This window comes from Lontra canadensis, unplaced genomic scaffold (genome assembly GCF_010015895.1).
Source record: "Lontra canadensis isolate GAN:19392208 unplaced genomic scaffold, GSC_riverotter_1.0 scaffold148, whole genome shotgun sequence".
Classification (NCBI taxonomy): domain Eukaryota; kingdom Metazoa; phylum Chordata; class Mammalia; order Carnivora; family Mustelidae; genus Lontra; species Lontra canadensis.
The window spans coordinates 2861593-2888605 of NW_022631142.1; the positions used below are offsets into that span (position 1 = coordinate 2861593).

The 27013-nt window shown below is 38.4% G+C and overlaps 1 protein-coding gene and 1 pseudogene across 4 annotated transcripts in view; both read right to left on the bottom strand.

The window, feature by feature from the left end:
* Nucleotides 1–2517: 2517 nt before the first annotated feature.
* Nucleotides 2518–27013, bottom strand: part of TMEM59 (transmembrane protein 59) — a 28803-nt gene continuing 4307 nt past the window's right edge. For 2 of the 4 annotated variants that reach the window (XM_032844161.1, XM_032844163.1), the window contains 7 exons: nt 26225–26330; nt 23493–23587; nt 20288–20440; nt 18667–18748; nt 17779–17863; nt 13947–14055; nt 2518–3164 (listed from right to left, as the gene is read on the bottom strand). In XM_032844161.1, the coding sequence (XP_032700052.1) occupies nt 3009–3164; nt 13947–14055; nt 17779–17863; nt 18667–18748; nt 20288–20440; nt 23493–23587; nt 26225–26330 (786 nt within the window). In that variant the 3' untranslated portion in view covers nt 2518–3008. The remainder of the gene's footprint in view (nt 3165–13946; nt 14056–17778; nt 17864–18666; nt 18749–20287; nt 20441–23492; nt 23588–26224; nt 26331–27013) is intronic. The other 2 variants (XM_032844162.1, XM_032844164.1) reach the window with 1 other exon arrangement.
* LOC116859123 lies at nt 6020–8877 on the bottom strand (annotated as a pseudogene).

The window sequence follows — 27013 nt, forward strand, 5'->3', positions numbered from 1 at the left end:
AACTCTCCTGCTTAAAACCTTCCTATGGCTCCCACTGTGCTCAGGATCAAGTCCAGGTTTTATAAGGTCCTTTATGATCTTGCTTGCCCAGCCACATCTATAGCTGTGCTTGTGCACGTTTTATCACAACCTAGGAACCAATTTGCTGTCCCCAGCCTCCAGTGTCTAGGTCTTTGAGTGCACTGCTCCCAATGCCTGGAGTACTTTTTTGTTTGACTTTACCTCCTCCTCCAGATTTAAGCTCGGATACCACTTCCTTCCATAGGCCCTCCTATGTCCTCCTACTATACTCTATGCTTATCTTGTCATAGACCTTCTCACATTAACAGTCTGTGAGCAACCAGTCTTGTTTGTTGTTGAAGTCCTATTGCCCAGCACGGGGCATGACACTCAGGCTCTCACAGGGTTGTTGGATAAACTGGGAATGTGAAACAGGATACCTGCACAAAATCCCTGCTATGGTGTGGTGGTATGGGGACTCAGATCAGACAGGTTTTATAGTCTGCTCCAAAAGTGGGATGGGGAGCGGGACCTGGTTAATTTTATCAGGAAAGGTCTAAAGCCTCTAGATCAATAATTCCCACTATGCATCCTAAGATGCTTACAGGCCCATAAAAATCTTAACAGCTAATTTATATATTTCAAAAATAATGGAAATGACACATATATCTAAGATAAAGCCAGGCCAATAACAAAGGATAAAGTTGTTTTGCTTTTGGCTGGACTATCAAAGTAAAAATAGTAGGTTTCATGGGGTGATCAGCAGCTCAGGTTGGCTGATAATGCATCGCAGAAATCTCTGAGACAAGACTGATAGGCCAAATAACCTAGTAATTTCTGGTTTACTGGGAAAATAGATCATAAATAAAAGGGTCTGTAAAGTTTTGTTAAGAGACTGGCAATCTTGGGCCTAAAACATTCATTATGGTGGTTACTACCGTGTCTGCAACTGCCTGAATTAGTATGTCTCTTAGACCAGGGACCTCATACAAGGACCTTAGGAATATGGGAGGTTTGAACCAGAGACTCAAGGGTCTTGACAATTTGCCTAGGACCAAGCTAAGATTCTCAAGATGCTGTGTGGCAGGAAAGCAGGGCTGCCTGTCTCATGGAAGCAGGTGAAGAGGAACCCATCCAAGAAGGGCTAAACTTTAAAAAAGGGACTGGTTTTGTTGACTGTGTTGGAATTTCAAGTCAAACATGCTTGTGCGTTTTTAGAGGGGTGATGAGTTTTTTGTTTAAAGTAAAACTCTTTTCAAAAACGTCAGTCTGATTTAATGCTAAACTAAAAAAGGCACAACACGAATATTTGAGCGCCTACTAAATAAAAGGAATGACTGGGTATTTCCACATATATGGAATTGTCTCTTAAACAAGGGAAAAGTTTATCTAAACTTGAATCAGGAACTTTCAAGAGAAATGAGAGTGTTGTAGGGACACTTCATTCAAGAAGCAAAGAGGAAAAAAAAAAAAAAAAAGAAAAGAAAAAAGAAGCAAAGAGAAACAAGACCAAAGGAAGGGGGGCGAATCTGGGAAAATTACTCACTTGCTCTTTCTTACCTAGGCTTCACTTTGCGCTTCACTTCCCTCAGAGGGAAGGCCTTTCCTAACAGCGGCCTCTCAGGCTGCTACACACACGCAGCACTTGGCAGATCTCCCCCTCCGCTTGCTTCATGCACTGCATTACTAGGAAGCCTGTGCCCAACCAAGGGACATAAGCATGTATCACAGTGGGGGGGGCAGTTTAGCTGACTCCAATCTTTTCCTCATATTTTCAACTGTTTTCTCACAAAAAAAAATAAGAAAGAGACAACGACCACTTGATGACTGCCTTGTAATTCCTTCCCTCCTCTCCATCTGGATGTGTGCACAGAATTTCAAACCCTCCTGTCTTCCAAATCTAGACCTATCATTTGGTGACCGAAGTGTTAGTTGTGTAGTTAACTGTGTGTCCTCCTGACTCCGAGAGAGCTGGTGGCCTGGCTGGCAGGTAAGGTGTGACTCCCTGCGGTCCAGTGGCCCTATGGCCCGTGCCAGCAATGCCCTGTGTGCCCTGGGCATCGGGAAGGCACTGCTCTGCAAAGTTCTATAACACTTCGTGCCGAGACTGTGGTGTTCTGTGTCATTCTTCCTTTTAAATCTGCATCACTGTATGTTAAAAGAATGATAATAACAAGTCTTTGCCAAGTGAAACCTATACTTAATACTGCATCGCAAGAGTCTAATTCTCACAGGCAACATGAGAAATTTTCTCTGAAAATATCTTTACCTTACATATGCTATGCTTCCTAACAAAGAAAAATAGTTCTTTGTAAAGACTCATCCAACAAAAATCTGATAGCCTACACAAAATAACATACAACGCACTTTTTATAGGGTCATCTTCGCTTCAGTTTGTTCTCTGACCATCCTGTTACAGAGCAATAGACAGAACATTTCAAAATTCTTTTCTGGTTGGGTAGGGATGAAAGGAACAATCTGGAAAATCGGGAGTATATTAACTCAAATTTCAGCACATAATTATTCAAATAAAATTTTAATGATTTCAGTCAATACAACTGAAAGTGTAGTGTCATTAAAGGGCATTTCCTGCTAAATTTCAAAATACACATTGTGGGCCATTTCTGAGCAAAAGCATCAAATCTTATCGAGTATTGAGTTTATTAACTAAGGTGACAGACAGTATCAGGGCAGGAGGTGGGGAAGAGCAATGATTAGCTCACAGAATTTGGCTAAGAAAGAAAACAAACAAAAACAATGTAAATAATAAAAGAGCTACAGGTATTAGTAAAATAAAAATGCAATCCCAATTATCCATCTCTTAAATTACTAGAAAAGAAATTACAGATAAAGTTACAGCAAATACAGTCTTCACAGATTTGGGTAACTTTATTTGCATTTTATAGTGATTTTTAAGACCTATCCAATGAAACCATCTTTAGAAGCTCTATGAGGAATGAAAATTTAGATGTCTATTACCCTTACTTTAAAAAAGAAAAAAAAAAAGCTTAAATTTCTGAATGAGCAAGATTCACTTTTGTAGGTAGAGGCCCTGCTTCTTCGTGGTCTTCAGCTTTAGATCTAACAACCACAAGAGAAGAAGACGGGTATCTGTTTAGCTTTTGTTCATTCACAAATTCCAAGTCACCATAAATACTCAGCTTCTGCAAAAGAAAATCAGTGCACATTAACGATTTGAATAGTTAAGAACCTCTCTGAGTACGTCTTCAAATAACAATTTAATCTACAGGTATTTGGTAAAACAAAACCAAAAACTCTATACAGACATTTCAAGAATGAAGAACACTTTTACTCAGTGTTACTGATACATGATTCAGCTTCCAATGGATGGCCAAAGAAAACTTTTCCACATGTCCCAACTTAAAATACTTAGAAATATAACAACTAAGTATCAAGAAATATTGCTCAGGTTTAAATGGAGTTAGTGTGGGCCAACCAAGAACACTGATGCTGGATGTTTGATGTGTTAGGTGATCAATTCCTTTAAGATCCTTAGCTCTCTGAACAAGTGATCAAATGATTTGGGCTAAGTTTTGACTTTACACACTGGAAAAAGATATTTCAAAAGGCTATGAGTAGAACAAAAAATATACATGAAACACTTCAACAACAGATACAAGTCTCTTCATAAATACATAAAAGCTCCTCAAATTATTTCTATCGTATCTAAGAAAATACTAAAACAGAAGGATGAAAACATAAAACAGAATCAAGGTAAACAGCATAAAACTTCCTTGAGTATAACAGTAATGTCTAACATCTTTTGAAAGTAAGTCTACTTGGATTAGGTCTATCTCCTAAAGGCCAAAAAGCAAAGTGAAAAGTTTTTACTAGGGAATGGGTAGATTTCATTAACTCATAAAGCAACAAATCTCTGAATCTATCAATTAAAAACTGAAGTGCTGACATGATTGCCAGGGGCAAAAACCACCTAGAAGTACTTGATATTGGAAAAGTATTTTATTTTATTTTATTTTATTTATTTTTTTTATTTGACAGAGAGAGATCACAAGTAGACAGAGAGGCAGGCAGAGAGAGAGAGAGAGAAGCAGGCTCCCTGCTGAGCAGAGAGCCCGACGCGGGACTCGATCCCAGGACCCTGAGATCATGACCCGAGCCGAAGGCAGCAGTTTAACCCACTGAGCCACCCAGGCGCCCCTGGAAAAGTATTTTTTCAAAGATGCCGAATAAAGAGCCCTTTCAAGAGATTAAGTATCTACCAATACCGCTACATGCTACAACACGGATGAACCCTCAACCACATCATATGAAGTGCGAAGGGTCATGAGAGACCACATTTTGGGTGTCTGTGGCTCAAGGTGGTAGTGACTACTAATGAGTATGAGCTTTCTTTTTGGTGTAATGAAAATGTTCTAGAAGTGCTTGTCATGATGGTTGCTGACTTGAACATGTTTCAGATGTGGTCTGCTGCCAATTTTTCAAGCCAACAAGTATTCTGCAACAAAGAGGCAGCCCAGTACCTTATACTTTCCTAGTAAGGGAATATCTTTCAGACAAATTCAGCAGTTGAAGGACTGGACATAAATCTGATATAATGTGGCCTCCTTAAAACTTAGAATTAGCATGCGATCATTTGCTCTGGGACACTGGGCAAGAAAAACTTTCAGAAATTTACCTAACAGCATTTAAAGACCTTTGAACGGCAACCGGGAACTGTTGTAATGATTTCAAACACTGACATGGAAGAAGCTATCTAGAGCAGGAAGAAAGTGTAAAATGTGTGCAGAGAAATGAATGGGAGCATTTGGATAATCTGTAGTATGTATACCGATTTTGTGTCTATTCTGCATTCTCAAATTACCAATTAAATACAAGGGTACAACAGAGATTTTCAATAATATTAACTTCGTAAGTTACCACCCAAGCATTCTTTATGAAAAAATTACTTAAGAAAGTGCTCCAGCAAAAGTAGTTCAAGAAAGCAAAACATACAGAATACAATAAACAAGCAGCTGAGATGACTTAGAAAATGGGAAGAAGGCTAGAACAAAAGAAAAAAGATTCCTTTAAGCAGAGATAGTTGCAAGATTCTCTTGAGAAAATTTTAAGTAATTCAGGATCTATTTGCTTGAATGTGACTCTATTCATCACTGTATCTGGTTCTGTTTTGAATATTTACATAATCACAATGCTGTAAATGTTGGTTATTGGATTTTAATTTTTCAAGTCAACCTATAGCAAAGCACTGAATTATATATATAGAAGAACTAACATCTGCATTTTATTGTCAAGGGTCATAATATCTAATGAAAATTGAGATCAAGAGTGTGAGAAGAGGGAAGGAAAGGAAGTAATGAGGAGTCAACTGAAATTTATAAAGTGATCACTAAAAGTCTACAAAATTTACATTACAAAAACCAGAATGTGCAGAGATGAAGGTGATGTGAGAAACAGTATGAGCGAACCAGGCTTCTCATCCTTCAGTAGGAAGACCTTAGATAATGTCTAAAGTTGATAAAACAAAAAACAGAAGATAAAACTAAAATGTGGTAATTAGAAAAATTGCTTAAACTACTAACTGGTTTACCTGAGAAGTGAAGAAAAAGAAGACAATTTAGGAACACGTATTACTTTTATTTTTTAAAGATTATTTATTTGACAGAGAGAGAGAGAGAGAGAGACAGCAAGAGAGGGAACACAAGCAGGGGGAGTGGGAGAGGGAGAAGCAGGCTTCCCGCTGAGCAGGGAGCCTGATGCGGGGCTTGATCCCAGGATCCTGGGATTGTGGCCTGAGCCAAAGGCAGATGCTTAATGACTGAGCCACCCAGGCACCCCACACGTATTACTTTTAAAAGTTAAAAAATTAATAAATATGTATTTGGGCTTTAGGCCTAGCTCTGCCACTAACCAGTTAAATGATCTTAGATAAGCTGCTTAAATCTCTAAAACTCAGTTTCTTAACAGAATTTGGATTTGAAAACCGTGGAATATATGTTGTTTTCTGATTTTCTGACTCTTAGCAGACTTAACACTTCTGAACAGCAAGGTTCTTGGTCTTTTTTTTTTAAGACAAAGAAAATAATGCTTATTACAATTTAAGACATATTCACCCTACTTCCTGAGTCTTGGGAGCCTTCGTCATTTCACTTTGTTCCACCTTGATCATCATATTCTCAATTGTATCTCTTGTCCCCGAACACAGCCTGGCACATAGTAAGTTATTCCCATATGTGACCATCAGTTATTCAACGTATGGGATTTACTAATGTAAATGTTATTAGGAACCTTCCAAAACCCTTCTTCTTTTTTATTTGTATAAAACTGCATCTTCTTTATTTCACATACTTTGATGTCCGAACAAAATAAATAAAAACCCCACGATACACATCCAAAATCCAATGTCAGATGTTCAAGGCCCTTGTATCCTGACTTAGAAAGAGAGGAGGAAAAAGCCCACTTGGAATCAGCAGAGGGAACCAGGTGGGCCAGGGCCACCGAAGGCCACTGGGTAAGCCATGGGGACACTATACAGAGGGCACAAGGTCTGCAGGTAGAAACTCCTAATCTACTTGTTCCACAAGAAAGGCATCCTCATCACCCTCAAGGGGGAGGATCTCATCAGGAGGAGCAGCGCTGGGTTTCTGTGCTGTCACTTCATCTGTATCAATGCCCAAGGCCTAACTTGACTATGAGGCAGATGCCGCTGGAGTGGGTCTGGGGATCCTCAAGTGAGAAGCCAGAAGAGAGAAGTGTAGTTTCAAACACCATCGTCACCAGGTCCTTGACAACCTCATCATTCTTGTTGACCTCTGCCTTCTGCTGCTGTATCTCCACAATGGGGCGGGCAGGGCTGAGCTCCAGGGCCTTTTTGGCCATCCTGCAGCTCATTGTCGAGTTATTCCAAAGTGCCTGGGCTTTTCCGATCTCCTCTGTGTTAGCTGTCCAGGGTTAGGTGCTAGTCAGTGCAGCAGGGTGAAGACCTAAGTCCACTGGAAATTGTCACCTTTTTTTTTTTTTTTTAAGATTTATTTATTTAATAGAGAGAGACAGAAAGAGAGAGAGAGAGAGAGAGAGAGAGAAAATCCTCAAGCAGACTCCCCTGAGTGCAGAACCTTATGCAGGCTCAATCCCAGGACCCTGAGGCCATGACCTGAGCCAAAATCAAGAGTTGGATCCTTAACTGACTGAGCCACCCAGGTGCCCAGAAATTGTCACCTTCTTATCTAAGATTTCTTTCATGAATTTGCAGATGTTTTCATACTTGGCATTGCTCTCCTCCATTTTCTTCTTTTCGTCTTCATTCTCAGGCAGCTCCATGCCCTCCTGTGTAACAGAGACCAGACTCTTCACATCGAACTCCTTGAGATGCTACATGCAGTATCTGTCAATAGGCTCAGTTCTCTAAACTACCTTGAAGCCCTGCTTCTGCATCTGGTCGTCAAGAACAGAGGTGACAATGTGCTTCTTGCTCCCACCAGTGACGTTAGCAGATGGACTTCTGGGTCTCCTTCATGTGAGAGACATATTCTGAAAGAGAAGTCCTCTCCTGACTGGGAGGTGTGACAGTGCAGCAACTCAGAGAGGAGTTGCCAGTTAGTCAAGTCCTCATGGGTTCCAAGCTTGTAATTTTTAGAGATTGCCTCATATAATTTTTTATATAGTTCTTGTCTTCTGCCAGCTCAAAGAGCTCAAGGCACATGCTCACAGTACTTTTGCAGATGACCTCAGAGATTTTGCTCTGTTGCAGTGTTTCTCAGGCAATGTCCAGGGGTAGATCCTCAGAGTCAACCACAGCCATGGAAGAAGTTGAGATACTTTCACGTCAGCTCATCACAGCTGTCCATGATGAACACACAGCAAACGGAGTTTGATACTGTTCTTTTTATTCTTGTTCTCAGAAATCAAAAGGAACCCAAGAAGGAATGAATAGCAATGCTCTAAATTCCAACTCACCTTCTAGAGATAAGTGCTTGACTACCAAGTGGTCTTCCCAGTTACTGGTAAGATTCTTGTAGAACTCTCCATATTATTCCTGGGTGAGGTCATCGGAGTCTCTGGTCCAAATGGGCCTAATCTTGTTCAGTTCTTCCTAATAAATACATTTCTCCTTAATCTTCTTTCTTCTCTTTTTGTTGTCCTTCCTGCTATCATCCTCCTCATCTGAGCCCATATATTCTGTCTTGGGCTTCTCATTATCTTTCTTCTTCTTTCTCACCTTTCTCTTCCTCTGCCTTATCAATGATTTCTTTCTCTTATTCCTTCTCCAAATAAAGGGTGATGGGATAACCTATGAACTGTGAGTGCTTCTTGACCACTTCTTTGACCAGCCTCTCCCAAGTACTCTTGAAGATGGAGGACAACTTGGGCAGCCCAGCCAATGGGCTCACCATGGCCCACATGCATAGTGCAGGAGCCCCCAACAGAAGACTCCCAGGCATTCTGCTCGTCATCACCATGCTTTGTGATCACAGTCACTTTCTCTGCCACCAGGGAGGTAGAATAACAGCCAACACCAAACTGTCCCGTCACGGAGAGGTCTGCACCAGCCTAAAGAGACTCCATAAATGTTTTAATATCTGACTTGGCAACGGTTCCCAAATTATTTATTTTCATCCCAAATTTGCATCCCAAATTACTTATGAGGTCAGCTTTGGTTATGTAAAGGACTGTGTCTACCAGAGTCAGGGTGTACTCCTAGGGGTTGGGAATGTCAGTGTTCAGTTTTTAACACTGTCCAACTTGGAAGGGTCTGTCAGGCTCTGATAGAGAATCTTGTTTAAGACATCAGAAGCATTACTGATCAATTCCCAAAGGAAAACTTCCTTGCTGGAACAGAAGGCATTGGTGACAAGAAACATGAACTGGGCAATTTCTGCCTGGAAGGTAAGTCTCCACTTCCTGCTCTCCATGGTGCACTTGCTCAGGCACTTCGAGGGAGAGGAGCTGCAAGCACTAGAGACCATGGTGGGCAGGGACTATGTCCGGCTCACGCTGAAACCAGGCTGCACAGGAGTTGCTCAAGAGAACTAAAACCCTTTTTAACTGACCACATGAAATCAGAGGATCACGATCTTAAAAAATAAGAAAAAAGGAAGCACAGACGATGAGATAACACCGAGGAAGCATCTATATCATCACCTGTTACAATAGCATATTTCTGCCTCATCTTCAGGAAGAAATATCCAATACAGCTGCATCCTGTTCTCACATGTCAAGTCTGAGCTGCCGGATGAGGACTATTACGGATGACAACTCCTTATCCTAAATAGATAGCTCAACAAGACCAAGTGTCATCCCATAAAATTTCAAAAATTACATCTAAAGTCATTTTGATGAAAAAGTACAGAAAAGAGAATAAGCCTTTATAAGTCAAGTCACTCGAAAATGACACTGCTTTAAAATCAGCCAAAGAGGGGCGCCTGGGTGGCTCAGTGGGTTAAAGCTTCTGCCTTCGGCTCGGGTCATGATCCCGGAGTCCTGGGATCGAGCCCCACATAGGGCTCTCTGCTAGGCGGGGAGCCTGCTTCCTCCTCTCTCTCTGCCTGCCTCTCTGCCTACTTGTGATCTCTATCTGTCAGGTGAGTAAATAACATCTTTAAAAAAAATAATAAAAAGAAAAAAAGACTATAAAATCAGCCAAAGAGACGAAATTCTTTGCCACCTTTTCCTGGTCATTACAATCAAATGATATATGGTGAGTACCTACTATGTGCAAAAAGCAGGCTAAAAGGAATTATTACAGAGCTTTCCTAAATAAGAAAAACAAAGCCACTCATATGTTTGTTTCTAGGATCACACTCCGGATCTTTATCACCACCATTTTAAACTTTGTAGTGACTAGAAAGGAAACTTGTTCTATTTCATGTTTGAGCTCCCAAATACGAGGTCAGTACTGAAGAGACACACATTCTCTCAGCAGGCTCATGATTTCCTACAAACACACAGGATCATATATGTAAGTAATGTAACAAAATATAAATAACATTGCTCACACCTGAATCATACTTGTAAAACTTAAAATGAAGTCTCAATTTACTAAGGAAAGGGGTAAAAAATAATTTATGTTTCAATGATAAAATCAATGAAAATGTTTTATGAAAGTGAAAAATAGGTGGATTTTAGCCAAGAAAACTGCATAACTTTTGTAATACTAAGTTTTCAGCTATTTTTAGGGTAAACAGAGGAAAAAAGTATCAGGGACAGAGTATTTACACTGCAATATATTTTGAAACAAAAACCAAAATATTAGTATGTATTAAAATTATTTATGCTGAAAAAAAATCCACTAAAATGGAAACACTACTCAGTTGGTTAAGCATCCAAGACTCTTGGTTTTGGCTCAGGTCATGATCTCTTGGTTGTGGGATCGAGCCCCGTGTCGGGCTCTGCACTGAACATGGAGTCTACCTCAGCTTCTCTCTCCCTCTCTCTCCCTTCATTCTCTCTCTCTCTCTCAAATAAATAAAATCTTAAAAAAAAAAACAATGGAAATACTATAATAGTTCTGGATGATGAGTGATTTTTTTCTGCTTCTTTATATGTACTTTATGTGTACTTCTACAGTAAGTACACAGAATTTTTATAATTAAAAAACAACAGTTGAAACAACATTATTACCCAGCAAGAGGGGGTTTCACATAGAAAATAAAGCCTAAAAGTAGTGAATCTAAGGGGCTGTTTTCCATACATTTTCCCAGAAAACATATCTCCTTAGAAAAGTACAGGCCTTTTGAGGGTGCAGCCATAATTTTGATTATTAAGGATATATAGTAGAGTTCTAGAGAGGGGCAAGAAACATCCATATGGCAGATATCTAGGGGAAATATAACAGCTGCCATAGGACACCGTGTGTAGTGCTGATGCCTTAAGTTGTATGATCACAGGCTCTAAGCCATATGTGGGAACAGTGAGGTGTTTCCCCAAAGAACTTACAAAATAGGAGATAATTTCTCACAGAAGTAAATCTATACAATCAAAACAAAATTTAGAGCAGTGACAACATCTGAAAGAAAGAGAAGATCAAGAATCATCTGAAAGGGAGAGAAAGATCCCCAGGTCTGTAAGATATAACCAAAACCACAATGAGAAGAGGTCATTTCCATTAAGTCGAGTAAGGAGATAAGAGAGGAGAAACCATGAAATGCCCATCTGAGAACTGTTTGGGTAAGAGAGAATTTGAGGATCCTGGCTCAAAAACATGAACCACGTGGTCCAGCTGGTATCTATCTTTCTAGTGTCAAAGAGGGCACACAGGAGATCAGCTCCTGAATGAAATACATAATCAACTCTCCTATTTAGGATTTCAGGCTAATTAAAGAGACTTCAGCATACTACTGGCTTTGGAGTGAGAATACCTGGGTAAGTGATACTGGGGCAATTGTACACCCTCTTTTGTAGATTTCATATCTGGAAAACGGGGATAATAACAGCAGCCATCTCACAAGTTACCAAAGGACTGAATGTGCTAATTCAGGTAAAGCACTCGGAACAGTGCCTGGGAGAAAGTGCTTGACATCAATCAGTTGGCCTGGGGACCAGGATTCAGGTTGTGGTGGATTGAGGTAAATTCCACCTGAGGCCAGCCAGCCAGTCTTTCCTGACAATAACTGGACCAATCTCTATAGAGTCGTTCTTTGACAAGGGGGTACTTGGGGTATAATGAAAAGGAACTGTGCTGATACAAAAAGGAAGGAATGAAGTACCACAGGATGGGTGGGGGTCAATAAGGCTTTATTAATATGAGGATATAGAGAGCATAGGGCAGCTCTCTATAAAAGGAAGTAACAGGCAAAGACATTCCCATGTAAGGTAAGTAATTTCAGTTTTATCAGGAACAACAAAAAATATAGATATCAAAACTAAACAAGAACACAAGTAGGTAATGCAGCAAGAGGATGTTATCTGTATATTCATATCATAAATAGATGAATTCTATAGAAATTTACCTATTCTCTAATACTTGCACAATTCAAAGTTCTTCCCAATCCTGTCTAACTTTATCCATTTGATTTCCTAATGAAGTTCTTCTCATCAATTCCTTACAGTCCTTCCTTGATAGCTTATTCTTTTTTTTTTTCCAAGAAGAGAGCAAAAGAGAGCACAAGCATGGAGGGGACTCAGGAAGAACAGAGGGAGAGAATCTTTTTTTTTTTTCATTTGTATTTTTTTTTTATTTTTTTATAAACATATAATGTATTTTTATCCCCAGGGGTACAGGTCTGTGAATCGCCAGGTTTACACACTTCACAGCACTTACCATAGCACATACCCTCCCCAATGTCAATAACCCCACCCCCCCTCCCAAACCCCCTCCCCTCAGCAACCCTCGGTTTGTTTTGTGAGATTAAGAGTCACTTATGGTTTGTCTCCCTCCCAATCCCATCTTGTTTCATTCATTCTTCTCCTACCCCCTTAACCCCCTATGTTGCATCTCCACTTCCTCATATCAGGGAGATCATATGATAGTTGTCTTTCTCCGATTGACTTATTTCGCTAAGCATGATACTAGAGGGAGAGAATCTTAAGCAGGCTCCACATCCAGCATGGAGTCTGAATTGGGGCTCGATCTCATGACCCCAAGATCATGACCTGAGCTGAAATCAAGAGTTGGAAGCTTAACCGACTGAGCCACCCAGGTGCCCCATCTGATAGCTTATTCTTGTCTGTATTTGGGAAAATTATCCACTCTCCTCTCTCTCTGCTATTCCATGCCTTACTACCCGTTTTTCAAAATTCAGAGCAAGACCTTCATTATCCAAAAGCCCTTCCTGACAGTCTCAGCACACAGACTCTGCTTTCCTTAACACTTTATGCATTTGTTATTTGTGCCACCTTATCAGCCACAGGAAAGAGTACAGAGGAAAAGGACAGGAGTTGCAAGTCAAAAGACATGAGCTGAATTCCAGTCTCAATACTTTCACAGCTGTGCAAAACCAGGAAAGTTACCTGGATGAAGTAAGCCTATTTACTCATCTCTAAAGTGAATGACAAAACCTGCTCTAGAGTATTGCTGGATATGGAAGATACATGAAAATATTTTATAAAGTTTAAAGAACTCTATAAATGTTAGTGACCAACGTTATCCTGTTCCAGTTTCTAGCTGCTTATATCACATAGCATCTTAATAAAAAACATGAAATATATTATCATAATCATTACCCATATGTAAACCTTACTTTAAAAAGCTATCTTTAAACTCTATGAAGACTATCGTTCAAGCACCATGCTAGGCACATGCTAACTATCTGTTATTAGATTCTATTTTAATTTCTTTCCTTTCTTCTTTTAAATATTTTCCCATTACACTTTGGAGGCACAAGAAAACTAAAGCTTATTTCAGTTGGATTTGATGTCCATACACATTATTATCCTCTATTTAGTTACACAAATAACTTTCTTTTCTTGAAAGCTAAGCTGAGACACCAAATTATAGCCTTCTCCCAACACAAAAATCCTTTATATGGTTAGGTTTCTTGGGCCAGTTAAATTTTAATTACCAAAGAAGTCACAAGAGTTTTCCATCTCTCTTGGAGTTAGATATCAGCACATATTAACTCAAAAATCAAATACTCCAGCCTTGCTGCTCCTAAAGCAGCAATTACTCCTTGACATTTGTGGCAATTAATTTAAAATTCCAAGTAGTTTTACAAGTCTTTCTTCTCACAGATCACTTTAGAAACTGGTGTCAACAGGTTCTTTTCAGGCTCAGAAAACCAGGGAGAGAGAAACACCTTACTCAAACCAGCCAACATATTCGGCAGTCTGGTAGTTAGTGTCACAGAAAACTGGGGACAGTCATTCTCATTCTGCAACCCTGCCATTTCCATGTGTGATTAAAACCACCTAATTTTCTCTCATTCCATTAGTAGAGAGGCCTTGTTTTTCCAGTTAACAAATTAGGCATTTAAAATGGCAAATCACATGGTTCAGTGTTCAAATGGCCAAAGGGCTTGGGTTAAATTTACCTCAGAGGGAACATACTGCTCCACAGCTGTAGCGACGGTCGCACAACAGATCCAGAGCAATACCATCACCGAGAGGACGAGAGTCGTGGTTAAAATCCACCCGGAGTTACTGAAATACAAGGTAGTCGTGTTAAAATTTCATAATATAAAAACAACAGATTCTTAATAATGAAAGGCATCAACCTTATGCACTTAGTTTAATAACACAAATAAATCTTCACGTGTACTACCTTTAAAGCTATTTTAAAAACTTACCCAGAGAAGGAAATATCATAATAGCTTTTATATTAGGGTCCTCCGTTTCTCAAGTTTCTGTAACATGGCTATCACTTCTATAATTTAAAAAAATCATATATACTGGCTTTTTGCTAAATATATAAAAGTAAAGCAAATTATTATCAAAGTTATTTTTTAATTACTAAATGAGATAATGTAAATCAAAATGTCCTATAAATTGTATGCTGCTATTCATATGTCATACATATTTTGCAAGGCACTATAGTGAAACTTGCTTTAAGAAAACCCAGTATCTCAAAGATTTAAGGTATAGAACAGGTACATTATGAAATGATCATTTATTTTATAAAAGGATTCACAACAGGCTTCTAGAAGTTAGCTTCCCCAGAATATTTCAAATAACTAATTTGCTAAAAATTTACTTATATTTCAATTTATAAGAGCACATCTAGTATGAGGCATTCTGTACCCATTCTAGCATATCTTAGTAAAGAGATAGTTATATTTTTCTTACATTTAAAACATCATAAAGTCGGCCAGTTACAAGGATTAGCAACTAGAGTTTTTCCCATAATCTCCCATAAACCTATTTTTTGCCTAACTATAGGTTAAGATTTAAAGAATAGGAAAAAGTCAAGCTATTTTTAAATCTTTAATAGTCCAGTTCTGAAAAACTGTGGCAATTACTGCAGGTAGTCTGATTTTCGCATCTGCGCTCATCCAATACTACCTCATAGAAGGTCTATACTTACCACCATAACCCACTCACTTGATGGTTTGCCAACATTTGAACATGCTAAGGAAAAGGTATGCACAGGCATTATTTGTCTCCCAGCAAAAGAGGTGGACACTGGAAAATGCACTGCATCTAAAAGCAGGGAATGCCTATATGATGCTTTAAGTATTCCAATTCAGAAAGATAATAGAGTAAAAAAATATTTTTAATGAAAAAAAACACCCACTTTACATATTCCAGCCCTAACCCAAATACTAAGGAATTTCCTTCCATGAAATGAGAAGGATATATTTGACATTTGGATTCCAGTAACAACTATTTAAGCCAGAAAACTGGGGCTCACTTTAGAGTCCATCTGTTTCTTCCACTTCCACAACAAAACAATCCTACCGTTCTCAACTGTCTCCGTTACCTCTTGTTCCCTTTGTCCCTCACCCTGATTCATAGCTGCTTGCAAGATTCACCAAACTCTCCAACCTGATCTATCCTTCGCATGGACCCCTTGTCCCAATACTTAGATGTGATTACTTTTCTGCTCCTATCTAGCTCCTGTCCACCCAGTTTGGTCTCTGATTCTCCTGACTCTCCATACATACCTCATATATTTAGTAGGAAACCAGCATAGCTGAAAAAAAATTTAAAGAAATCTGCTACAACTGACAAAAATCTCTGGTCATTATTTAAGACCTCCGTCTATGCCCTCTGTCAATCCTCCCTTTGAAGGAATACTCTGTACTATGTGTATGAGAGGAATGTATGATATAGAGCAATCATCTCTGCTTGTTCATGTTTTCCATGTTTATCTCTACCATGCTAAACCTGAGAACTCCAGAGAGGCAGACACTGAACATCTTTCTTCAGGTTCCAAGTCCCTGAAACAGTTCCTGGCATATAACAGACTCTCTGAAAAGAAGTGCAAGTGAAAAAATGAGTTGACCTCAAATTCCACTGTGGAAGTTAAGGGTATCTCTGTAACAGCTATGTACACAATAAAAAGCACTGCAGTTAAGAGTCAAAAGACCAGATTCCACTGATTGGCTAGGTGATCTCGCATGTCACCATGAAAAACTCATGACCCTACAGGAAACAGACACCTATGGCAGAACAGGATAAGCAGAAGATGCAGCATTTAAAAAGCTAGGTTTGAACTTTGATGTAGTGGATCTATAATCTTAGGGGTGGGCAATTCACTTCTGACCCACCTACTTATCACAGGGTACTGTTCTAAGAGTCAAATGAGCTCAATGAAGGGAAAAAGCATTGAAAAAAAAAGTTATTTTTTTGCTAAAATGTAAAATACTACTATAATTCCTGTTTGTACACAGAAACTTCTAGGCGTTAAAGCTCTAGTTAAAAAGTTAGCTATTTCCTAAAGTAACCATTTACAAAATTACTTTTAAAATCTTAGATTTAAAAGAACGTAAAATATAATGACAAAATGCTAAAGGATATAAGTCAACAATAAGCTGCCCGGTGGTAGAGCACTGAGAATGAGCTGTAACTTAAGATTAAGTGATTACTTAAGTTTCATGAGACCCTCAAACTGCCAAAAATCCTAAATACCACAGAGAGAAAGATTATGCTGCCAAGGTTTAGAAATGAAAGAAAGGGAAAATTTAAAGTTAAACCCTCATTTTCTTACCCAGTCTTTAAAGCCTTTGTTTGGTAAAAGGAATTAATTTTGCCAAAATAATGCTGCTGATACCTGATAAAACCTGTCAAGAAACTCTTCCTTTTTTTTTTTTTTAAAGACTTTTAGTTATTTGAGAGAGAGAGAGAGAGAGAGAGCGCGCACAAGTAGACGGAGCAGCAGGCAGAGGGAGAGAGGGAGAAGCAGACTCCCCGGAAACTATTTCTAGTGTAAGAATGTACAGGAGGCAGGTGGTCTGGGTGACTGCAGCATCACACCTGCGACAATGGGCCACTAGAGCACACACACTGTGAGGGCATTTGTTTACCATCCCTACTCAAACGCTCCACCTGGTATCTGATGCGGTAGGGAATTATCAGTAAGTACTGTGGGCCACTGTCTTTCTCTTCTTTTGTTTTGGAGGGGTGAGTGGGGGTCTACAAGAGGAGAGCTCATATCAGAACTCTTTGGAGGAGGAGAAGCTTACGTATTTTAATAAAACCCCCCTCACTCTCAGAAGGGTTGATATTCCTTCCTAGGAGGGTATAACGTACCCATTACCGCTGTCATCTTTTTTTTTTTTTTAAAGTTTTATTTATTTATTTGACAGAGAGAGACACAGCGAGAGAGGGAATACAAGCAGGGAGAGTGAGAAAGGGAGAAGCAGGCTTCCTGCCAAGCAGGGAGCCTGATATGGGGCTCGATCCCACGATGCTGGGATCATGACCTGAGCCGAAGGCAAAGGCTCAACCCACTGAGCCACCCAGGCGCCCACCGCTGTCATCTTTAAGGATCCCTGATATAGAGCTGACATTCCTTAGGACAGAACACAAAGCTCTCCTTAATCTATACCCCTTACCTACCCTCCCTACTCTCCCTACCCTCCCACGAAGATTAAAAACAAAAATCCAACCCCAAACTATTCAGACATACTTTAAAGCTTAATTTAAACATCTGAAGAAGCACATTTCTTAACATAAATCAGGGCATCTTAACAAGAATGCTTCTGTACTGTGAAAGAAACGATCTACTTGGGTTTTATTATAGTAGTATGTACTACCTTTTAAGCAAACTAAAATATGCAAAAGTACAAGTTGGTAGGAAAAACATAAACAATTTTTTTTATTTTTGAGCAGCTAATATAATTTTAAAACAATAAAAAGGAATGCATCTGTCTGATACAAGCCAGATTTTATCACCTATACTTATAAATAAACAGGAATACATACAGAGACAGACATCTTAAAAAGCCATCACTTTCTCCATCTTCAAGATAGTTCCTATGTGTTTGTGAACTTCTCATTTGCAGATCTGCTGAAATAACAAGGTACAATTTATGATATCCTGTATCCCAAAAACTGGTCTCAAAACTACCCCTAGATAGACAGGCTCTACAGATACCCAGTTGCTTTTATAAGTGTAATCTGATACCCTGATAAGGAATGCAAGTTAACAACCAAATTGATATTCTACCACATTATGGATTTCCTATTTTATTTTCAAATTCTTGTTGACATTGCTGCTTTCTGCTTAATAACGTTCTGTTTAATTTCAATCTAATCACAAAATAATTAGAAAGTTAATGAAATCAGTATCTAAAATAAGGTATGAACTAGCACATTTTCAAAGGTAAGCTCAGCTTTAGATTGATGTTTTACATTCCTACAAGTTAAAATTTATTTCTAGCATGGAAGTAAAAATAGAACAAGAACTCACACTTTTGGGGTAGTTTCACTATTTGATTAGCATATCGGAAATGTCAGAATACCTCATTAGTTCATAGTGAAATATCCTTCAAAGTAAGCTACGTGTTTTTAGAATATTGATTCTCAAAGCATGGTCCCCTAACCAGTAGTATCAACAAAATCTGGAAATTGTTAGAAATTCAAATTCTCAGGTCCTACCTCAGATCCAGTAAACTGGAAACTTTGGAAGTAAGGATCAGAAATCTGTTTTAACAAGCTCTCCAGATCCTAATGCACTCTAAAGTTTGAGAACCACTGTTTAGAAATAATTTGTTCACTTTCTATTCGTGTAAGAACAATCACACAACCAATCCCAGACCACAACCAGATTTGCTCATGTTGTTATCCCAAGCTACTTGAAATAAAACTTACAGGACATTTTGCTTAGCGAGGATTCTTTCAAATTTGTAGGCTCCGGCTCCAACTGTGGTGCATACTGGATTTCTGGCTTAGACTAAAATGATAATGAAAGCAATTAAGCCATTTGTACTTCTTATGCTTTTCTCAGTAACAAGTTCTATAACACATCATCTGTATAAACATTCAAATTGAGGAAAAAGTAACAGAAGTCTGGTATAAAAAAATAAAACACATTAGCCACAATATATTTTAATTGCACTTCCTAAACATTAGATCCAGTGCCTTGCAAAGAAACAGACAGATTTCTGGCATCGTCAAGTATTTAGTCAGTTTAACTTTCTGACAACATTAAAAAAAAATTAAAAAGCAGGGACAAATTACAACATACTGCATTAAATAGCATACCCTGCAAAAATGAGTTCTAATTCTAGCAGACTGCCAAAATCTGGGGCTAAACACCTATTATCTCTATTTTTCTCATCTGAAACATTCCATTCTTCCCTAAGTATGAGTAATTCACACACTATAGCTAAATACTCCGTACTTCACATCCTCCATATAGCACAGACCCTCTGGAGCAGGGGTGTCTCCAGTCTAGTTGCACTGAAGTTAATACAAAGAGAGAAACAAAGCTAATCTCATATCTAATTAGGAATAAATGAGGGGTCCACCCTGAGATTGAACTTAAGCTTTAGGCTAGTTAGCTTTAGGACACAGAAATTATGAATTTAAAGAGAAAACCCTTCTGTGTGTTACTTATTACCAAGGTATGTATAGAGGACCTAAGACTCAGGATAGTACTAAGAATCCCATACTAGCCTTACAGTGAGCCATTCTATTAGCAATAATAATTAAAAGGTTTACTTTAATTATTACTTGAGAGAAAGTGCCACAACATAGTTTGTGGTACATTTGAGGAATTTAACTACCAAATTAAAAGGAAGATAGCATGATAGGGTGGGATATGAGCCTGGGAATGAAAGTAACCTGAGTCTGAAGCCTAATTCTGTTACTTACTGGCAGGGTGACCTCAAAAAGTTAGACTCTTGGTTTCCTTATCAATAAAAGAGGGATAATACAACCTCACGAAGGTGTTTAAAGATTTGAGACAAGATATGTAAACGCCTAGTACCTAAGAACCTTTAAGGAAAGAAGCTATTATCATCACATCACATGGTCAATAATGAGGTAGGAGAAAAGTTACTTCTCTAGGGGGGCAATATGCTTTCTCAACAAGCTCTTATAAGTGTTACAAAGAAAAGCACTGCAAAAAACTAAAAATTATGTCATAGAGCTCTTCCATATGTGATTTATATGTTCATGTCATTATTTATAGTCAAAGTACATTCATTACTTTTACCTTTCATATCTAGAGGTTTCATTTTATCAATTTAACCACTATAAAATTTAGAGGACTCAGAGTTCTTATTAGATAAGGAAAAACAGGCTTGAGATAGGCTTCCGATGGGCAGAAGGAAGTCACACTGTGTCTTGATGCCCAATGTTTTAATGTAGGCCAGATCAGTAATTATTATTTGATGATGTATATCACTCTATGCCAAGACATTCATCTAAGACATGTACACTTAACTATTGTCAGCATTTAAATGAATCTATGAAGTACAGTTATTACCTGGAATATAACTATTTTTCCATCATCAGCCTGAAGATAAAAAGTCCATGAAGAGGTTATGAAGCTCTGAGCAGAGTCCATCATGTCACTCCAGAATGACCTTACCAGAGTTAAAGGGAAGAGTAGATGCATTTTTGGCATCAGGGACATGAGCTTTAAAAAAAAAAAAAAAAAAAGTTAAATCATGAGAAATCTATTATTTTTATAGATTTGTATTCAAGAGAACAAACTTAATGAGCATTCCCCAAATCTTGGGACAGGGAATAAAAAGTTAAGTGATTCTACCATAATAACTAGCATTAAACTCTTAGTTTCCTATGCAAATAAACTGTGATAAAGCTTAAGATCCAGGCTACTTTAATTTGCCACCAAACACATTTATAAACTACCTGTCACCTCTATCAGAATAACAAACTTTTGAATCAGATTTTGAATCTTCAAAATTGTGAAGACTCTTAAGATTTGATTAATTTAGGATTAGTAAGTCCTCAAGAGGTTGAAGGGGGAAGGACAAATTATACTCTCCTCATCTTTAATGCTTTTATGTAAATATATCATGCTATAATGAACATCAGTGGAAAAGGATAGGAGAAAAACTCAACCAAAAGAATATATACATCAAATGTGAGACATCTGATAGCAGGGCAGGGTGAGGGGAGTACTTATGGGCTGAATATATATAGTAAGCTACTGATTTTAACATTAATGGGTATCATGTCCCCCCAGTTCTGACCTTTTCATTTACTTAGCAGCAGTGGGCCCCTCTAGAGCACAAGTATGGGATACCATTTGCTGCACTCTAGGGATGGCTTTGGTTCTGCTATATCTCAAAAGAGAGGCATTATGGAATAAGAGATCAGATTATAGAATCAAAAGATCTATATTCATGATTCAATTTTCCCACTAACAGCTGTGAGATTTTTCATTGATTAATTCACCAAACAGGTATTCACTGAGATTATAAATTTCAGGAGATCAGGGACCACATGTATTTTATTCATTGACATATACCTGTGTTTAATCGTGTAATCTATATAGGACAGAGGTTAAAAATAGGGTAATACGTGTGTATGAAGAAAGGCACCTACCCAAACCAGGATGAGAAGGGGTTAAGAAGGCTTCACAAAAGAAATGACACCTGCCCTGAATCAAGGGGATTCAACAGAACGATGGGGAGTAGAAGGAACAAAACCATGAAATAACTCATCATATAAAAATTAAGAACTAAGAACTACCCTATGACCCAGCAATTGCACTACTGGGTATTTACCCTAAAGATACAAACATAGTGATCTGAAGGGGCATGTGCACCCAAATGTTTATAGCAGCAATGTCTACAATAGCCAAACTATGGAAAGAACCTAGATGTCCATCAACAGATGAATGGATAAAGAAGATGTGGTATATATACACATTGGAATACTATGCAGCCATCAAAAGAAATGAAATCTTGCCATTTGCAAAGACGTGGATGGAACTAGAGGGTATCATGCTTAGCGAAATAAGTCAATCGGAGAAAGACAACTATCATATGATCTCCCTGATATGAGGGAGAGGAGATGCAACATGGGGGGTTAAGGGGGTAGGAGAAGAATGAATGAAACAAGATGGGATTGGGAGGGAGACAAACCATAAGTGACTCTTAATCTCACAAAACAAACAGGGTTGCTAGGGGGAGAGGGTTTGGGAAAGGGGGGTGGGGTTATTGACATTGGGGAGGGTATGTGCTATGGTGAGTGCTGTGAAGTGTATAAACCTGGCGATTCATAGACCTGTACCCCTGGGGATAAAAATACATTATATGTTTATTAAAAAAAAATTTAAAAAAAAATTAAGAACTACTCAGTAAGTATACAACTAAGAGAAAAAAATGGTTCTTAAAAATTAGAAAACATGTTTAACATTACTCATAATAAGAAAACACAAATTTAAAATATATTAAAAGTGGAACATTGTCGGGAGCTGGCGAAGAAGGAAAGTGGGTATGGGTTTCTTTTTGGGGTAATAAAAATGCTTGGAATTAGATAGTGATGATGGTTGCACAGCTTTGTGAACATACTAACAACTACTGAATTGAATACTTCACAAGGATGAATTTTATACAATGTGAATTACATCTCAATTTTAAAAATTGGTACAAATTCCACAGAGGACAATTTTGCTCTACTTCTCAAAATTAAAATACAGATACCTCTTGCTCAGCAATTCTACTGTGATTCTATTCTATAGATATAAAGTGCAAAGTATGCAACATCACTTATAAATGAAAAAGATTAGAAACAACCAACATCTCCAAATAAGAGACTGCTGAAGTAAATTATGATTCATCCACACAATGGATTGTACAATGAAAAACAGAATGAATTGACATTATTTATGTATACTTGTATTTTAAAAGAGAAGGAGTACATACATCCTTGTATATGCATAAAATACATCTGTCTTGGTAACACTGGGTACATTAGGAGGAAAACTGAATGGCCAGAAGATACAGAGGTAGGAGATTTTTCATTATATACTCTTTTTACCTTTTGAGTTCTATACCATGTAGCTGTACTTCCTCTGCAAAAGTTAATAAATTAACAAACTTTATCCAGAATGTCTAGAGTATAGAGTATGGGGGGTGGGGAAAAGAGATGACCTAAGAGAGGTAATCAGGAGCCAGGCAATGATAAGTAGTTTGCACTTAACCCTGTATGTAATGGTGGGGCGGGGGGGGGGGGGCAGCTCCTGAAGTATATAAGAGAGGAGAATGACATGATGAGATTTCCATCTTGAAAATAAATATCTGAACACATACTGAAGGATGGACTAGAAGGGGGTGAAGTAGAAAAATAGTTTGCAAGTTTAGTAATACAGATGAGAAATGATGATGATCTAGGTTAAGGCAACAGCAGCTGGGATGAAAAAAAATGACTGTCAACTACTGATTCTCAGTTTTTTCATATGCAAAATGGGGATAACATCATCACTGGACCGAGAGAAAATACGAAAGAGAGTATGGATATGAACGTAACTTTCAACAGCAAAGCATTATACAAAAGTAATTATGCAACTGACTTTTCTATCTGCAAACATTTAATTTGTTTTCTGAAAACTAATTATAAAATATAACACTAAAACAGTATCTAGTGGGCGATAAACATTTCAATACAAATCAGTGCAATTTAAGCAAGCAATTCTGAAAGGCAGTATTGTTTCGTACTTGTTCTTGTCTCAGTTCAGCGAATGGCAGCTGATTCTGGCAACCAAGATGGCAAGCATATTGCTCATCAGATTGGGAATATGCTTCTGTGCATGCTGTAAGAGAAAAACAGTCAAATTACAAGGAAAAAGAGAGAGAGAGACGGAGGAGAAAGAGGGAAGGAAAGAAAAAGGGAAAGGACAGAAAAGAAGGGATTTGGCATTTTGTAAAAAAAAATTTCTTATACTTAAAAAGCATTTCATAGATATGAATTTTCAAATTCAATAATAGTAGCAAATATATTATTATTATTATTTTTTAAAGATTTTATTTATTTATTTGACAGACAGAGATCACAAGAAGGCAGAGAGGCAGGCAGAGAGAGAGGAAGGGAAGCAGGCTCCCTGCTGAGCAGAGAGCCCGGCGCGGGGCTCGATCCCAGGACCCTGGGATCATGACCGGAGCCGAAGGCAGAGGCTCAACCCCCTGAGCCACCCAGGCGCCCGCAAATATATTGTTTTAATAAACCTCGCATCTTCTACCTCCCACACGTCAGATGTTTCCAGTATAAATCTACCGATTACACACTCAGGCTCAGGCTAGATGATGACAGTCATAATAAGGGTATCCTCATCACTAAGGTTTGCAAAGTGGAAAAAACACTGGTCTGGCATCCTGAAGTTTTGGCTTCATACACATTTGATTATGTATGTGACCTGGGCTGTGCTGTTTAACCTCTTCAACTGTTGATTTCTATATGTTTAAAATGGGAATACCATACTTCATGGAGTTGAACAAAACAATATATTTTAGTGATTTTTTTTTTTTAAAGATTTTATTTATTTGTCAGAGAGAGAGAGGGAGAGAGAGCAAGCACAGGCAGACAGAATGGCAGGCAGAGGCAGAGGGAGAAGCAGGCTCCCTGCCGAGCAAGGAGCCCGATGCGGGACTCGATCCCAGGATGCTGGGATCATGACCTGAGCCGAAGGCAGCTGCTTAACCAACTGAGCCACCCAGGCGTCCCATATATTTTAGTGATTTACACTGATCTGTGACATTACCGTTAAGATTTGGATGACTTTCCTGAGAATCAAGAGTATTTGCATGGCAAAGAAAAATCCAACAAAGCAATCAATTTAACACTCTAAATTCTGAGAACCTGAACTTAGAAAATGTCCTACAGCAGGATTCTAAAGTTGAAATGGGTGCACACCTTCTTCATTTAGTTCAGCAGAGCCAGTTCCTTCTTATGATATAGAACACTTAACCACTGTAACAATTTTTTCTTTTTTCTTTCCGACCCAGTCACGTATTTGTAATCTACTTCTCCAAGGTGCTAGATAATAAACTGAACAGCATTATGCACATATAAAGATGGCCAGTTACAAGACTGAGCCCTTAAAAAATAACATCATGATATCAAGGAGACTAGACAGGAGTCATGGCATAGTGGTGGGGAAAAAGGTACCTCCTGCTGTACTGAATAAGCAGCATAATGTAATGAATGGAGAAAATTCCACTATAGTTTCTTTAAAAAGTTAAATGTCAATTTTGTCTTGATTACAGGTTTCTTTTATTAAACACATCTCTTTCACCAAAAGGTAAGAACAGTGTTTTAAGAGATGACAGACTCTGGTTACTTCTTTTATCGGCATGACCCACAAAGAATACACCATTAAATAGTGAGTCAAATGCCTGATTCAGTAAAAAAAAAAAACAAAAACAAAAAACGTTGAGCTAAATCAACTGGCCTATGATTGAAAGGCTTAAGAAAATTATACTATCCACTGAAAAGGTAGTGATGAATTATGAGAAGGGTAATTACTACTGCATTTAAACCGAATGCCTGGTTACACAAAGGTGTCCTACCCACAGTACCAAATAAACATTGGCTCAACAAATAGAAGCAGCCCCCACTTTTCAGAAGTTCATACCTATTTTTGCTAACCAAAAGAAATCCAAAGAGGATTCATGCTTTTATGAAAAAGAAAGCGAAAACTTTAAAGTTCAGCATTTGCTCTGCAGTGAGCCATTACAGAGGCAGCCCGCGCTCCTCAGCAGCAAGGGCAGCACCGCCAAGCTCCTTCCCTGGGAACTGAGCTGGGCAGGCAAGCTACCATAGCTTTGACAGTGTCTGTGAGCATCTGTGTTTTATCTTGATTTACTTTGTGCCTCTTAGCAAGATGTTACCTAAAGTGCCAGAAAAGCCTAAGAGAGGTTATTTTTGGGGTCTGAGAACACTAAAAAAATTTTCCATGTAAAGTAATGGTAATTGCTTCTTAATGCTATGCCATTTTGGCTTAGGAAAGGTTTCACAGGAATGCTCTACTTTCATATAGCAGGGAAACCTATAGATGAAATTTAAAGTCCATGAAATTTGGGGTGCCTGGGTGGCTCAGTGGGTTAAAACCTCTGCCTTCAGCTTTGATCATGATTTCAGGGTCCTGGGATTGAGCCCCGCATTGGGCTCTCTGCTCAGCAGGGAGTCTGCTTTCCCAGCCCCGTCTCTGCCTGCCTCTTTGCCTACTTGTGATTTCTGTCTGTCAAATAAATAAAATCTTAAAAAAAAAAAAAAAAGTCCATGAAATTTCTAGCAGCAGCTGATAAAACTGTAACCTCATAATAACTAGAGATTAGTTTAAACTAGAAATTAGTTTAAACAATATGCTTGTCATCTTATGAGGAAAATACATAAGGAGTGTAACACAACCCAAAAAACTGCAATGCTATATACTGTTAGCATAGGATCTTACCAGATTCACATTCCATTTTGGTCCGATTTAAATCAATTCCATCATCCACAAACTGACAAATTGAAAACAGCCTGCAACCTCTCTGACATGCGTACAACTCCTCTTCCTAGGGAGTTCAAGAAGAAGGAGGATTACCAAAAAAATAATATTTTTCCCTTGGGGGGAAAAAGAGGTCAAAAAGAAAACAAAGTTAGTAGGGTTTATTATAAAATGTCCAATAAAAGTTTATAACTGAAAGCAAGAAATACGATAGGAGCCAGGTAATACCCAAGACCTGTGCCATATAAAGAGGTTTTAGTTTCTTAGTTTAAAAGTGATACCCAAGAAAGAAGCTTAGTGGGAAAAGACAAAACAAAACAAAAAAACCCATACCCTTTTCCCATATTCCAAGGTTACATGTTGTGGGAAAAATTTGAAAATAAAAATAACAGCGACATAATCAGAACTTTAACAGAAGTAGAAATGAGTAAGCAAGGACCTCAGGATGAATGGCATCCCTCTGCCACATAAGTATTTATACAATTCATCTGGCTTCTCAGGAAAAAGTATCCTAACTAGCTTCACATGGCAAATAGTGACATAAAGGCCCCACAAAGTGAGGCATACATCTATAAAAATGCTTTCATGAAAGGCGTTTTTAAACTTGGCTTACTTTAACTGAACACACAAACAAGAGCAAAAGTGCGGTGTATGGGAAAGTCCTCTGGAATCAGCCAGACCTGGATTAAAACTGTTCTGGTGAGTGACGCTGCACAAGTGGCTCTACCTATCTAAATCTCAGTTTTCTCA